We start from the raw sequence: 15,969 nt of genomic DNA, 5'->3' as shown, positions 1-15,969 counted from the left end.
GAAGGAATATATTTTCCAGAATGTGCTCGTAAGTTCCCGCATTAAACCGGCCATCGATGCGTTCTATAACGCCAGGTCAATCGTAAGACATCCACCTCCAACACGATATGCTAAAGTGCCCCGATCTTTCACGTCGGTGCACATAGCGCTGATCATGTCGGATACCATCCTCACGATAGACACGGACAGGACGAAATCCACTCGATTGGTAGCGAAGGCAAGACTGTCGACAGCTTGTGCTTCCCCCAATATTTCCATTTGCGCAGCCCTCCGGCTCCTAATACCGCGGTTCCTCAACCTGTTGATCACAGTCTGTGAAGAACCGGGAAAGTTAGAGCTGCTCTTATTTCGTTAGCAGTCCGAAAGGGGTCCTGTCGAACTGTCTCGAATACGAGAGCATCCTCTTTCAATGAAGAAATCCGCGGACGCCCAGGAATAGGGCGATTTTCGACCTTCCCTGAATTTTGGTACCCACCTCGCGGCTGTACTTCCAGAAACACCGACCAAACGGCCAGCAGATCTAGACCCATATCCAGCCTCAACTATAGCTATAACTCGCTGTCTCATGTCACGTCGGTTCGCCATTAAGATGAGAAATGAGGGATGACGATAATACTTTAGTGTAGACAATGACTATTTAACGTGATAGGCTATAGAATTATTGAAATAAGGGGCATCTTGCACAGTAAGAGTTAATAAATCAACTCTAACTTAAATATTTAAATAACAGGATATAACAGGAAGTACAATTGTTGCGAAACTAATCAAATTCAATCTAATGACATTAAGTAAACAAACCCCAAGTTATGACACCACATTATTAACATAAGCATTGAATAGGTCCGTACTTAAGCGTAGGACGACAAAACCAAACATCGAAAGTTCGAATCTTGCCGAGGAATGTAACTTCTTGCTTTTTATAATGTAAATCAGACTTATAACTACAATCATTCATATTTATTACATTATTTAGTAATATTTATAGCCAACATTTAATTTGTAAAGAAAAGACTTTAGAAATATCATATGGAATTTGTGATCTGTAGTGACATAAGCATAGATTATCTCTCGAAACTTTTCCGTAAAAGTAAATTAAATTCACTCCTTGAAACTGAAAACCTTAGTCTTAGAGTAATTTTCCCACCAGCATACAAGCTGAAGTAGCACAGTCATTGATAAAAGTTTTGTACACAGAATTAGACTGAATTTCTATTCGACAGAATCTATAATCAATGGCTTGTCTGAACATGATAAACACATCCTAAGTGTTTCCAATGTCATTGAACAATTTCAAAACATTAATTTAAAAACTAAAAAAGGGTCGTAAATGCTGTATCTAGTGACTATTTACATTTATGTCTAGAAAATGAATCTTGGGAAAACGTATATGACACTGGTACTACTGATATTAAGAGTAAATGTATTGTACTTTTCACTTAATTTCAGAATCACTTCAGTGGATGTTCTCCACTCAATGTTGTGAAAAATTCAAAAGTAAAAAATGTAGATAACGCAGGGACTTAAAAATCTCATATATTATTAAAAAGAAGAATCTATATGTAACGATCCTCATGTTCTTAAATACTACAAGAAGTACAGTGTAATTTATCAAAAATTATGAAAGAGGGAAATAGAAGTTATTTGAATAGAAAAGTACAAAATTCATATAATGCAATTAAAGCTATTCGGAATATTATTAAAGTTAAACTTGTAGATATCCTAACAAAGAAAATATTTTTTCATTAAAACCAGTGATTATAAAGCAAAGGATCCCAAATCTATTGCAAATTCTTTTAACGTCTTATAGTATATAGTACAGAAATATTATTGACAACTTAAATATTCAAGATTTTACAAAAGATACTGCAATTGGTTACTTAACAGATGCATTTAATAATTAGTATTAATATATGTAATTAGTCAATAACTGCAACAGTGCGTTTTCATTCAATCATAACATGAATAAAATTGAATGCACATTAAATTAAATACTATTGAAAACACGTAGATAAAATAGTTAAAATCAACTGAAGGGGTGAGAATGAAATAATACAAAGCCACACTTTTAACAAAAAGTGTTTTGTGCGAGTGCATTTCTTACACATATGGGAAAGCTACTAATAAAATATTGTAATAATTACTCAGCAAATGACATAGCCTAAGGACTATAAACCTTTGCAAAAGGTTGTCTGTGTGGCTTAGGAATATTTTTTAAATTTCATTTTAATTGTTAGTTCTTAATATATATGCATTTACATTGTATATGTGTGTATATATAAATGCATTCATCAGATTAACGTTTATAATATTATAACTTGTAATTTTGTATTATCTGTGATCATTAACACTTAATCTGAGGACTTTGTAAAACTCTATTTTAACGTTACTTAGCTATTTAAACGTTATTTAGACAAAAAAAATCGTTGGTATAGACTAAGAATCGAACTGGCTCTCTTCTACACAACACGCAGAAGTCTTCGCGTCTGAGCTATTGAAACGACACGAAAGCGTTCCTTTCTGTGCGGAGTGTCGATCTAGTCATGAAGGTCCATTGTCGATTTAACTATATGATTTATGTATATATTTATCTTTTATTTACGTAATATTATCATATTTTTTGCAGTTTTTGAAGTGAATTTCGGAACGATGCTAGTATAGATAAAAGTAGATTGAATTCCTATTCAACAGTACCATTAGTCAATGGCCTGTCTGATCACGATGCACAAATTCTAAGTGTTTTCAATATGAGTGAAAAATTCCAAAGTGTTAATCTAAAAATAAAAAAAAGGATTATAAATGCTGAATCTCTTCATCATTTAAATACATGTCTACAAAATGAATCTTGGGAAAATGTATATAGTACCGATACCATTGATATTAATACTAAATTTAATGCATTTTTCACTACATTTACGAATTATTTCAATGAATGTTTTCCAGTCAAGGTGGTGAAAAAATGTAAAAGTAAAAACATGTGGATAACTCAAGGAATTAAAATATCATGTGCTAGAAAAAGGAATCTATATTTAATGAGTAGGAATAGTGATGATCCTCATGTTCTTAATTACTACAAGAATTACTGTAAAACTTTGACAAAAGTTATAAAAGATGCAAAGAAAATGTATCTGAATGAAAAAATACAAAATTCAGATAATAAGATTAAAACTATTTGGGATATTATTAAAAATGAAACTAATCGATATTCAAAGAGTGAAAGTATTACTTGCATTAAAATCAATGATAGTAAAATAGATAACCCAAAATCAATTGCAAATCATTTTAATGACTTCTATATAAATATTATTCAGAACTTAAACATTCAAGATTGTCCAGAAGATGCTGCACTTGGTTACCTAACTGATGCATTTAACACTGAGTTTTTAGGTCTCAAATTTATTCCCACTACCGCAGCAGAAATCATGCATGTGATAAAACAACTAAAAACAAAATATTCCTCTGGATATGATGAAATTCCAAGTAAAGTTCTGAAAGCTTGTTCTGAAATATTATCCCATCCGTTAAGCTATCTATGCAATTTGTCAATGCAATGTGGTATTTTTCCAGAAAGACTCAAATATTCAATAGTAAAACCAATATACAAAAAGGGAGATAAATGTACTATTGCTAATTACAGACCCATATCATTATTAACAACATTTTCAAAAGTGTTTGAGAAAGTTATGTATAATAGATTATATCATTACCTGGAGTCCAACAATATATTAGTTTTAGAACAGTTTGGATTTAGAAAACAAAAATCGACAGAGAATGCTGCTTTTAGTTTGGTGGATGAAATACTAAATTCATTAAATTCGAAACTACATGTAGGTGGGATTTTTTGTGACTTGGCTAAAACATTTGATTGTGTAGACCATAGTATATTAGTAAAAAAATTGAAGTTTTATGGTATTAAAGATGAGATGTTGGGTTGGTTTACATCGTACTTATCAAATAGAAAACAAAAAGTAGAAATAAATGTACCAAATAGTCATAAAGTTACTTATTCAGAATTTAAAAATATTAAACATGGTGTTCCGCAGGGGTCAATTTTAGGTCCATTGTTGTTTCTAGTTTATATTAATGATTTAGCCTTGACCATAAACAATTCATCCCATGTAATTTTATTTGCAGATGATACAAGTGTAATTATTTCAAGCAAACAATACGATCATTTTATAAACACTTCTAATATAGTGCTGAATCTAATGAATGAATGGTTCCATGCAAATAAACTAGCACTTAATGTTGATAAAACCAGTGCAGTCAAATTTAGTACCCACAATAGTGCTCAGTTTTCCTACAGTATTCGATTAAATGGAACTCATCTCAAAGAATCTATAAGCACAAAGTTTCTTGGTTTAGAATTGGATAATCACTTGAACTGGAAAACGCATATAGAATGTATTACTCGTAAATTGAGCTCTGCCTGTTATGCATTAAGATCCTTATCTACTATTGGTGATATAAACTTACTTAAAATGTCATACTTTGCATATTTTCACTCTGTAATGAAATATGGATTAATATTCTGGGGTAACTCGTCTGAAGCTAAACACGTTTTTGTTTTACAAAAGAAAGCTATAAGAATAATGGCCGGTGTGCATAAAAGGACCTCATGTAAAAATATTTTCCGAAACTTAGAAATCTTGACTTTACCTTGTGAATACATTCTTTCCCTAATGATGCTGTATATTAAGAACCAAGATAAATTCAGTACTAATCAAGACATTCATCATTTTAATACAAGACATAAATCAGATCTTCATCTACCCTCTGTTAGTCTAAGCTGTTTTAAAAAAGGAGTTCGCTATTCATGTATAACAGTCTTCAATGCACTGCCTAATTATCTTAAAGATTTGAAGAACAACGAGAAAAGGTTCAGAAAAGAATTAACCAAATTTCTACATACTCATACCTTCTACACAATTGATGAATTGTTTATGCTTGTGAATTGAATTATTCTACTTAAATGACATGTACAATTTTATATAGGTCAACTACAATATGTTTTTATATTGACTTAATCTGTTTACTATGTATTGTATTTTTTGTTTAGCATAACTGATGAATTGTATGTACTGTATACGTCAACTGATGAATTGTTTAAGCTTATAAATTGAATTAATCTACTTCATATGAATTGTATAGCTTAACGAAAATAAGTTTGTAAATTGAACTAATTTGATTGTATATGTTTGTATAGTTTGGCTCATGAATTGTATATGTTCTTAAAATGATTACTAGTCTGTGTAGCTCTACTGATGAATTGTATATAGACCTACTGTAAATTGAATGGTAATATGTATAGCTCAACTGATGAATTGTTTATGATTATAAATTGAATTAATCTACTTGATATTAATTGCACAAATTTGTATAGCTTAATGAAAGTATGCTACTTTGTATTGTATATATTTGTATAGTTTTGGCCGATGAATTGTATATGCTTTAAATTGAATAGTAATCTATATAGCTCTACTGATAAATTGTTTGTGTTTGTAATTTGAAGTAGTTTGCATGATATGTATTATCAATTTCTGTATATCACAACTGGTTGAATTGTTTATACCTTAAATTTAATTAAATTGTTTTGTATTATAATATAGCTCAACTTATGAATGATCGTTTGCGTTTGTAAATTTAATAATCTGATTGGCTATGTATTGTATACTTTTAGTAGAGCCATCGATGTAGCTCAGTCGGCAGACTCGCTGGGCTGCTGTTCCGGAGCTGCGTTCGGGCTTGGGTTGGATCCCCCTTTGGACTTTGGTTTCTTCCGAGGTTTTCCACAGCCGTGGGACTGAAGCCGGATGGTCTATGGCGAGTCCTTGGCATCAACACCTTTGAGTTGATTACCCCCTTTGATTTGATTACCTGGTTGGGTTTTTCCGAGGTTTCCCCCACCGAAAAGGCAAATGCCGGGTAATATTTTGGCGAATCCTCGGACCTCATTTCATCTCACTACATCTCGCCAAAATGTAAAAAAAAAATTGTACAACATTGTAAAAATTGTAGAAAATTACTAAATTGTAAAACTATAAAAATTTGTAAAAATTGTAATTGTAATATTGTAAAATGTTGACATGTTCCACATCTTAAAGCTTCATTGCTCATGTAAGATCTATGGAATAAAATAAATGAATGAATGAATGAAAATAGCCTGAATCTAAGTAACTCAATATTCGTTATTTTGTGTATCAGTGCTCTGGTCTCTGATCATGCGCAGTGTTTTACATCTGAGACTTAGGAATATTCAATCGTCTCATTCTTTTCCAGGGAAACTGTACCTGAATCACGAAACATATAAAGATCATTCATTTCATTATTACTGCACTATGCATCTTGATAGATAAACGGAGACATACTAGTATACTAGTATAGTAGATATTCGAACTTTCAGGGGTGCAGACTGTAATTCTGACCATTATTTGGTGATTGGAGAATTAAGAGAAAGATTATCAGTAGCCAAGCGAGTAGAGCAACAAGTTAATATTACTAAATTCAATATTTTGAAATTAAAGGACGAGGAAGCTAAGCAAAATTATCAGGTCGAAATTTCGAATAGTTTTGCCACTTTAGAAAGTTCCGACGAAGTTGAGAAAGAATTAGATGTTAATAGCGTGTGGGAAAATATCAGAGATAGTATCAAAATTGCAGCTGAGCAGAGCATAGGTTATTATGAAACTAAGAAAAAGAAACCGTGGTTTGATGAAGATTGTTGCATGGTAGTAGAAAGAAGGAAACAGGCAAAATTGAAATTCTTACAGGATCCAGTTGAGGAGAAGAGAGATAATTATTTCAATGAAAGACGGGAAGCAAGTCGTACACTTAGGAATAAAAAGAGAGGTTACTTGAAGGAAAAACTGAATGAGGTAGAAACAAATAGTAAGAATAAAAACATTCGAGATTTATATAAGGGTATAAAGGAATTTAAGGACGGATATCAGCCAAGGGTAAACGTGATCAAGGATGAGAATGGTGACTTGCTTGCAGACTCTCCATCAATCCTAACCAGATGGAAAAACTATTTTGCGCAACTACTAAATATACATAGGCCAAATGGAAATGATCGGGACGAGATTGAAATACAAACTGCTGAACCATTTATACCCGAACCCACGCTTTCAGAAGTCGAAATTGCGATAGAAAATCTGAAAAAGTACAAGTCTCCAGGTATTGATCAAATTCCAGCAGAATTAATACAAGAGGGTGGAAGTGCATTATATAGCGAAATTTATAAACTTGTACTTGCTATTTGGGAAAAGGAAATTGTACCAGAACAATGGAAGGAGTCCATAATTGTACCTATTTTTAAAAAGGGGGACAAAACCAACTGTGGTAACTTTCGAGGAATATCACTTTTGTTGACGTCGTACAAAATTTTGTCCAATATCCTTTTGAGAAGATTAATTCCGTACGTAGATGAAATTATTGGGGATCATCAGTGTGGTTTTCGGCGTAATAGATCGACTATTGATCAGATTTTTTGTATTCGACAGATAATGGAGAAAAAATGGGAGTATAAGGGTACAGTACATCAGTTATTCATAGACTTCAAAAAGGCATATGACTCGGTTAAGAGGGAAGTATTATATGCTATTCTTATTGAATTTGGTATTCCCAAGAAACTAGTTTGATTAATTAAAATGTGTATCAGTGAAACATACAGCAGAGTCCGTATAGGTCAGTTTCTATCTGATGCTTTTCCAATTCACTGCGGGCTAAAGCAGGGAGATGCACTATCACCTTTACTTTTTAACTTCGCGCTAGAATATGCCATTAGGAAAGTTCAGGATAACAGGCAGGGTTTGGAATTGAACGGGTTACATCAGCTTCTTGTCTATGCGGATGACGTGAATATGTTAGGAGAAAATGCACAAACGACTAGGGAAAACACGGAAATTTTACTTGAAGCAAGTAAAGCGATAGGTTTGAAGTAAATCCCCAAAAGACAAAGTATATGATTATGTCTCGTGACCAGAATATTGTACGAAATGGAAATATAAAAATTGGAGATTTATCCTTCGAAGAGGTGGAAAAATTCAAATATCTTGGAGCAACAGTAACAAATATAAATGACACTCGGAAGGAAATTAAACGCAGAATAAATATGGGAAATGCGTGTTATTATTCGGTTAAGAAACTCTTATCATCCAGTCTGCTGTCCAAAAATCTGAAAGTTAGAATTTATAAAACAGTTATATTACCGGTTCTTCTGTATGGTTGCGAAACTTGGACTCTCACTCTGAGAGAGGAACATAGGTTAAGGGTGTTTGAGAATAAGGTGCTTAGGAAAATATTTGGGGCTAAGCAGGATGAAGTTACAGGAGAATGGAGAAAGTTACACAACGCAGAACTGCACGCATTGTATTCTTCACCTGACATAATTAGGAACATTAAATCCAGACGTTTGTGATGGGCAGGGCATGTAGCACGTATAGGCGAATCCAGAAATGCATATAGAGTGTTAGTTGGGAGACCGGAGGGAAAAAGACCTTTAGGGACGCCGAGACGTAGATGGGAGGATAATATTAAAATGGATTTGAGGGAGGTGGGATATGATGATACAGACTGGATTAATCTTGCACAGGATAGGGACCGATGGCGGGCTTATGTGAGGGCGGCAATGAACCTTCGGGTTCCTTAAAAGCCATTTGTAAGTAAGTATTACTGCACTATGAAACCTATTTAAGTTATTTTCGATTTAGTTATGTATTAATTTCAATTTTTAATATCTATTTCATAATACAGAGCGAATTAAACCTAAGGGACTGGTACTCCTGCCAACTCTTGGCACTACAGTCTGGAAAGCATCGTCAACTCTCGCAAAAGACATGTTTGCCATTTTTTCTTCATTCTTGATTACACACTATTAACATTTATTTGTCACTGAAACTGTTAAGTTATTTAAATAAAGAACTATTTCATCATATTTATATTAAACTAAGTTGGTATTTTACCTCAATTGATTAGTTTAATATTAGCACAATGAAGTAGTTGTTTATTTAAATAACTTAACAGTACTTCGGTGACATTTTTGCAGTTTCAAGACACTACAATCTGGCACGTAGCCTTCCGCGTAACTAATGAATTATTTATTTTAAGAAAATAGCGAAAATCTTACCTGAATTTCAGACCAGTTGGTCAAATAACATATATTAACAATGAAATTCAGTAGGCAGCATTTCTCCATAAATGGTGAAATAACAGTATAATTGATGTGAGAGAGAAATAAGAGTGGTAAACGGCGGTATGTAGAGCAGTATTGTCATAAAAGGAACATGCTGACTATGTAAAATTTATAAAAGATAGGCCCAGTGACATTGAAGATTTATTACTTATTCTAATTTGTTATTCATTCATACCAACATCCCTATAAGCATATAATAAACTGGCATACAAATCAGAAGGCCTACGGCGAATTACACGTTACGAAAGTGTTCTAATTGTGTTGGCGTATGAAAATCTATTGGACGGAACAACATTTGGGTTTCGACTGATTAAGCCACGAATGTTGCAGAACTTTTCGTCGCTAATATTGTTGTTGAGATAACGCCACCAGATAATATGGATAAAATGTTCATGCTAATATTGAAGCACTGAAGAGAGTATTGCGTCCTATACGACAAAAGTAATCACAGAATTGAAGACATATCCAAACCTTATTCATCTGATAAGTCTAGTTTACTACCTACACAGAGTGGTGGATGCAATTTGATGAATTTATGGTGATGGAGACAGCATTATACCTTGCGGAACTGGCTCTATAGATAACGTAACAATTTAGAGAATGGAAGAACCCGGACTGAAGTCCAGATGAAGACGGGGGATCCTAGATTTCGCTATAACTTCTGAACGATTCTGGGGTCCACTCGGTTTTCTATAAAATTGGATTTTTCTTAGGGTAGGTGAAGGGTGAACCGATGTTGAGAATATCACTACCTTCTAGTGCTCAGACCAACAAGCATGAGGATTCTATTCCCTGCCTTCCATGTGCTTCAATAGCGATATCGCAGGTTTGAAATTGAATTTCATACTCTATAAAATTATAAAAGAACTTCGAGGAAACCTATTCTGAACTCCCTGAATCGTAAAAATCCGAGGCTTAGTAACTGCATAAGCACTTAGTCTGTAGCCCACTACATCTATGCACTTAATTCGGCAGCTGTCTGTGCTGCGTACGAATTTTAAACTGCGTCAAGTATTAAAATATTAAAGCTCTCTCGAAACTAGACGAAATTATAGAGAAGGAAGAAATATGCGCGCCTTGGGCTATCCTTCTTTTCTTGGCAGTACTGCAGACGTAATGCCTCGGCTCTAAGAGTTAAAATTTAATTAAAAGCCGTTCATCGGCAGCGCCGCGGCGCCACGTCTCAGTCCGCAGTGGTTAACGAATTCCTCAATCTTTAGTGCGATTCCCAAACTGTGAGTCGCGAAGCAGTAGGCTTGGAGTAGTGAGAAAATCTTATTTCTTCTTCGTTCTTCAGTTTCTTCGTCCTTTCTATAATAAATTACATTTCCTCATTTTTACAATCAACATCATCATTATCATCATCATAATCATCATTCAGTAGTTGAATAAGGAAATAATTAAATTATTTTATTATCTCTAACATATTCCTAAGACCACGTGAGGAATAACACAATAATAGTATGAAGTTGGGCAAGTTTGTATTTGGTATAAACGAGCCGTTTACGAGAGCGTAATGCGTACATATGCCGTTGTTTGGGATCAGGCATAGCGTGTCACATTCGCCACAATCGACACAATAATCTGCAGAATACCTGTACAATATACATTGATTTCAGAGTTACACTTAAACTCTACGTTCTAACTGTAAAGTAAATTTTTGAGTACAAATTCCATACTTATAAGACGATGACGGTACTTACTTCCCATTTTGATTTACAAGTCTTCCGGTATCCACGGCAACACTATGTCGTTGAGGTCGCTCCGGCTTCTTGTTGCCTGAAAAAATAAATGGAATTATGAAAACATACCTACGTTTGTACAGTTACCGGGGGTGCTTGAAAATACCTTTCATTCTAATGAAATATACTTACAGCAAACTTTCAAGAAAAACTTATAGACCCTAAACTGTATTCTGTCTGTGTAACTGTGTGTATATGTATGCATGTATGTACGTACGTACAGATGTATGTACACCGTGTCCAAACTAAGAGTATTCAGAAATAATAGCTTATAATTTCACAACCTTATATTATAATTCCTTAAGATAAAGCTCAATCAATAGAAAAACTCTCCAAGATTTCGTTTCATACCTTTTCCATGGCCATTATTGTGTGCAATGTTTTGTTTCAAACTTATTGTTGCATGGTCATTGTTGTGTGAAATGTTTCGTTGAATGAATGAAAATGTGCATTTATCAGTCTAGTTCCTTGTCAATAGAGATGTGGACACGGTACAGCAAAAAGTTCAATGCATGCTCTGGTTTGCAAAATTGAATTCAGTTACGCGTGTTCAGCGGCGCATACGGAGGGAATGGAATATGAATTCTCCTACACGCAAATCCATTTACGAGTGGGATAGAACTCTACGAGATAATGGAAGCTTGATTTCAAAGACAGGGAAACATTCCAGAAAGCATATAGCCGAAATGACTGTGAATCAGGTACGTGAATCATTTGCTAGATGCCCAAGTAAATCACGTACTTTGATATGCTGGAGATCTTTGCTATTCCGTAATTTCCGCCACGTTTAACATTTCAGCAGGACGGTGCTGCATCACACTTCCATCGAAATGTTAAAACGTTTTTGGATGTAACCTTCCCAAAAAATTGGATTGGTAGGGGTGGGCCAACTTTCTGGCCGCCTAGATCCCCGGATTTAACTCCTTTGGGTTTTTTACGTGGAGATTTATTAAAAATTTTGCCTACAGAAAAGTTCATAATTTGATTGATTTGAGGCAGTGTATCATTCAAGCAGTTGAGCTTACAACACCTGATATGTTGGTGAACACCTGGCGAGAGGTTGAGTATCGTTTTGGTACGTGTCGAGCTATAAATGGCGCTCATGTTGAAGTGTACTAATGGAAATAAAAACTTTTTCAGTTACTCTATACAATGCAGAAGAAATTTATTTAATAAACCTTATCCAAGTTATGATATAAGCTGTTATTTCTGTGTACTTTTACTGTGGACACAGTGTATTTGTGTACATGTATGTGTGTATGTAATCTATTTACGCATTTATTTATGTAAAATATTTATAATGAAATTTTTAGACTAGACAATAAAATAAATATCTAGAGGAATTAACTCATTTCCTTAGGTCTATCTGAATTGTCACACATCATATCTTAGGAATTACTCTGAGATGTTTTAATCTGTGCATGAATGCTAGTGATACTAGTAGGTCTGTCAGAAATACATTTATAAAACTCATCTTAATGTTATACACTTCTGGCATCAACTGCATCAACACGAGCCAGAAACATACTCGTAACATTAAGTGATAAATAATAATTCAGAAAAACAGAAATAAGATTCTTGTAATGTGTTTAATGATATAAGTAAATTAGACAAGAATTCTTTCACGTACCCTTAGATAAATATAAACAAATGTAACGATGATTCCTTCTATCATTCCACCAACATTCACCTTCCTCTCATTTCATCTAACTTATGTGTAATACTTAAGAATGGGGTAATACGGGTTTTCGATGCTGATATAAGAAGGGTTTGGAGCCCCGGCATTAGGACTTATCAGGGCCAATGCAAGTCTTAGCGCAAAAGTCCGGACCTCGAAAAGCCAAACCAAGAGCGGGTTGAACATCTGAAATGTGATAAAGAGGACTTAGCAAACATTATAATGCCCTCACATAGCCTATAAATAATATTTTTGAACAGGTAGAAAAAATATTAATAATATAAACCAAGGTAGCTTACTGCATAATCATTTGAAGTATATGATATTCATGGCACAAAAAAGAACTTAAAGTCATTTAATGCTATTGTTTTTGGACAAAATATATGAATAGTTTTCCAAATCCCAAAAAAACTTGTTTTGTAAGTTTTGTCAATATTTGTGTCAGTATGTGAATCAAACTCCTCTGACGTAAGTAATATACAAAATTGTTACAGAAATAGATTGTCAAAGTTACTTTCAAGATGGTTTACGATTATTCACCATCTCTCACATCTCAACTTAGATACAATTTCCTGTGAACATCGTGCCCATTTCTCTCATTAAGGGGACATATATTTCTTTTTTTTTTTTAATTGACTTTCCTCAATAGAACGGTGAAAAAATGTTTAAATATATGAGGCACTTTTTCCAAAATCGTGCCTTATCCATTTTTTTTAATTAATCAATGTTGCCCTGGCTTGCTTTGTTTGTAATAATTCTATCGTAAACAATTATGCAAAAAGTTATTTTTCCCCATAGAAATTTTTAACGAAAACTGTAGTGTCAATCCGTAACACTTAAGCAAACATTCTGTTTTCATAATCCCCCACATACCAAAGTCGCAGAATGTAAGAACCGGTGATCTTGCAAGCAACTTAATAGTAATAAAATTGCGTAAGATTACTCCTTAGTGAAGTGGAGCCCCGCCTTGTTGCCAAATGAGTTAGTGCCGCATGGCGCATGTCTTAAAAAATTGGACTATTGTTTAATTCAATAATCACGTCTATCAACATATTTCTATAATTTTCACAGTTCACACAACCCTAAAAATTTGGGCCAATGATACTAGTACTTCATATGTCTCATGAAGTAATTCAATTGGAATAAATGTTCCCGGTGTTACAGCCTTGAAGTACCACTCAATAGATTTAAGAAATGCGTAATAGTTAATCAAGCGTAGTGGGTAGCGACTTAAGCCTCTTACGGTATATTTAAAAGCGTGGTCAATTAAGATACAACATGCGTAACAACTTACTTTAGTCGAGGGTAAATTTCTCAGAAAAACCGCAGGCTAGACATTTCTAGAACGAAAGAGAAATTAGCGTACGTATTACAAAAGAAATAAAAATTGCACCAATAAGAGATTAATCAGTACAGGACGAACTGACTATAGTAGGCCTATCAAGAGAAAGCTCCGAAACCAGGATATCTAAAAAAAAAAAAAAAAAAAAAAAAAAAAAAAAAAAAAAAAAAAAAAAAAAAAAAAAAAAAGAGTTCTTCGTTACGCCCGCAGAAAAAAAAAAGATCGCTTGTAATAATCAGATGATTGAAAGCAAGTAATGGTCTCTGAAACCAATTTATAATAAATAGCAATTGCTTTTGATGAGACGACTATAAGGACATGGCGGGAGACCGTAACAGGCCACTAGATCTAAAACTAAACAGAATGATGATGCTGATGATGATGTTTATGATGATGATGATGATGGTGATGGTGATGGTGGTGGTGATGGTGATGATGATGATGATGATGGTGATGGTGATGGTGATGATGATGATGATGAAACACTTACCTGCTTCACTATTATCTGTGGTAGGTTGAAGAAGTAATGAAGCTGTATGGAAAGAGCATCTTTATAGGTCTACATCAAGGACATTTAACTAAAGACGTAGGACTAATATCTGCACACTTTTAATAATCAAAATCACTATTCACTCAGTAGGCTATGTTTTTCAGTGAATAGCTGAAAATGTTTGATTTCCTGTTAGACTAAATATTCCAATTTCGCAGAATTTATCATTAGTCTACATTCTGAAGAATAAGCAAGCAAAATTGATTCCACACGACAGAATGTAATTTCATCATAAAAACTCAGGCATATAACTTTTTTTGATTGATTGATTGATTGATTGATAAATAAACTTATAACGGAAGCAATCTTCAATTTCCCAAATCATTAGTGTGTACTGCACGAAATAATACGCAGTACTTCCAATGACTGGATAGAGTTCGTAATGTTAGGTGGAATAACTTCTCTACTAATTATTTTGCCGTTCAAAAATTGCTGTAAATCTTGACTAAATATATTTTTGATGTGATCGGCCAATTAAAGACTCCAATTATAAGTGGGCTTCGTCTTTTACTTCGTAAATGTAGAACCCTTTCAACCATTGTTTAATAAGGTTTTTGAGTTTTCCAAAAGTATGTTAGTCGGGAAAAATCTTAAATAGATTCTCGATGTCAATTACCAGTTTTTGGCCCAATTTGATCTTCCTATCCCTGTAAAAATCATAAACACGTTTATCCACAACATATTTAAATGTATGCATTGTAAATGCAAACGAGTGAGAGATCGAAGTCGCAGACCGGACAACGAAAAGAATAATCTTTTCGCATAAAAGAGGAAGAGTCGTATAATACGGCATATCAGATTCTAATACTGATTGGTCAGTATCACAGATACAATAAAGACTGTGCAGTTTCTTTCTTCGAAACATGTTTAATAATTTTTCAAGAGCTAGTACGGGTTCCCTTCAGATCTCTGGAAATAGTTTACTGACGTAAAAGTAGTATCAGTTTATTGAGAGACATAACAGTCAATTTTTTATTTTTAGATTACAGTCATGAATGGAAATCAATTTTCGAAAATCTTTGAATGATTCTATTAACCGTTCTATTAACGCTGCAGGTCTAATTTTGCTCTGTGAACGAAATGAATTGGGCACAAACGTCTTTGCAATGTGCACAATGTAGGCCTAAATGATTTTTTCCATTTACATTTTAATTGTTCAATATGTGCGTCTATTTTCTTGTACAGAGAGTTCGTCAGGAAACAGGTTGCGCTAAGTAGGAATAAATAACGTCCGTCTTTTACTATTCTAGATCTAACGTGACTGCTTAGGAAATAGTGTGTACATTTCCCCTGGACAGAACATTGGGAAGGTTTTGTGTTGCATAGTATAGAAACATAACATAGCCTGAAGAGACATCAAGATTGGATCATTAGTATACATCTGATTTTCATTCAGTGCAGTTCACTTTAGAGCGTGGCAATTCAGTACACATTGAAGCTGCCATTCTTCATTTCTAATACGTATAT

General features: G+C 33.9%; 1 protein-coding gene across 3 annotated transcripts in view; it reads right to left on the bottom strand.

Annotated features, from left to right (window-relative positions):
- The window catches only part of LOC138694382 (breast cancer anti-estrogen resistance protein 3 homolog), a 922,749-nt gene that overhangs the window by 381,727 nt on the left and 525,053 nt on the right, over positions 1-15,969 (bottom strand). For all 3 annotated transcript variants that reach the window (XM_069818063.1, XM_069818065.1, XM_069818066.1), the window contains one exon: positions 10,894-10,969. In XM_069818063.1, coding sequence (XP_069674164.1) covers positions 10,894-10,969 — 76 coding nt within the window. The remainder of the gene's footprint in view (positions 1-10,893; positions 10,970-15,969) is intronic.

Source organism: Periplaneta americana, chromosome 2 (genome assembly GCF_040183065.1).
Source record: "Periplaneta americana isolate PAMFEO1 chromosome 2, P.americana_PAMFEO1_priV1, whole genome shotgun sequence".
Classification (NCBI taxonomy): domain Eukaryota; kingdom Metazoa; phylum Arthropoda; class Insecta; order Blattodea; family Blattidae; genus Periplaneta; species Periplaneta americana.
Note: the sequence above shows the minus strand (reverse complement) of the source record. Positions and strands in the feature narration are given on the sequence as shown.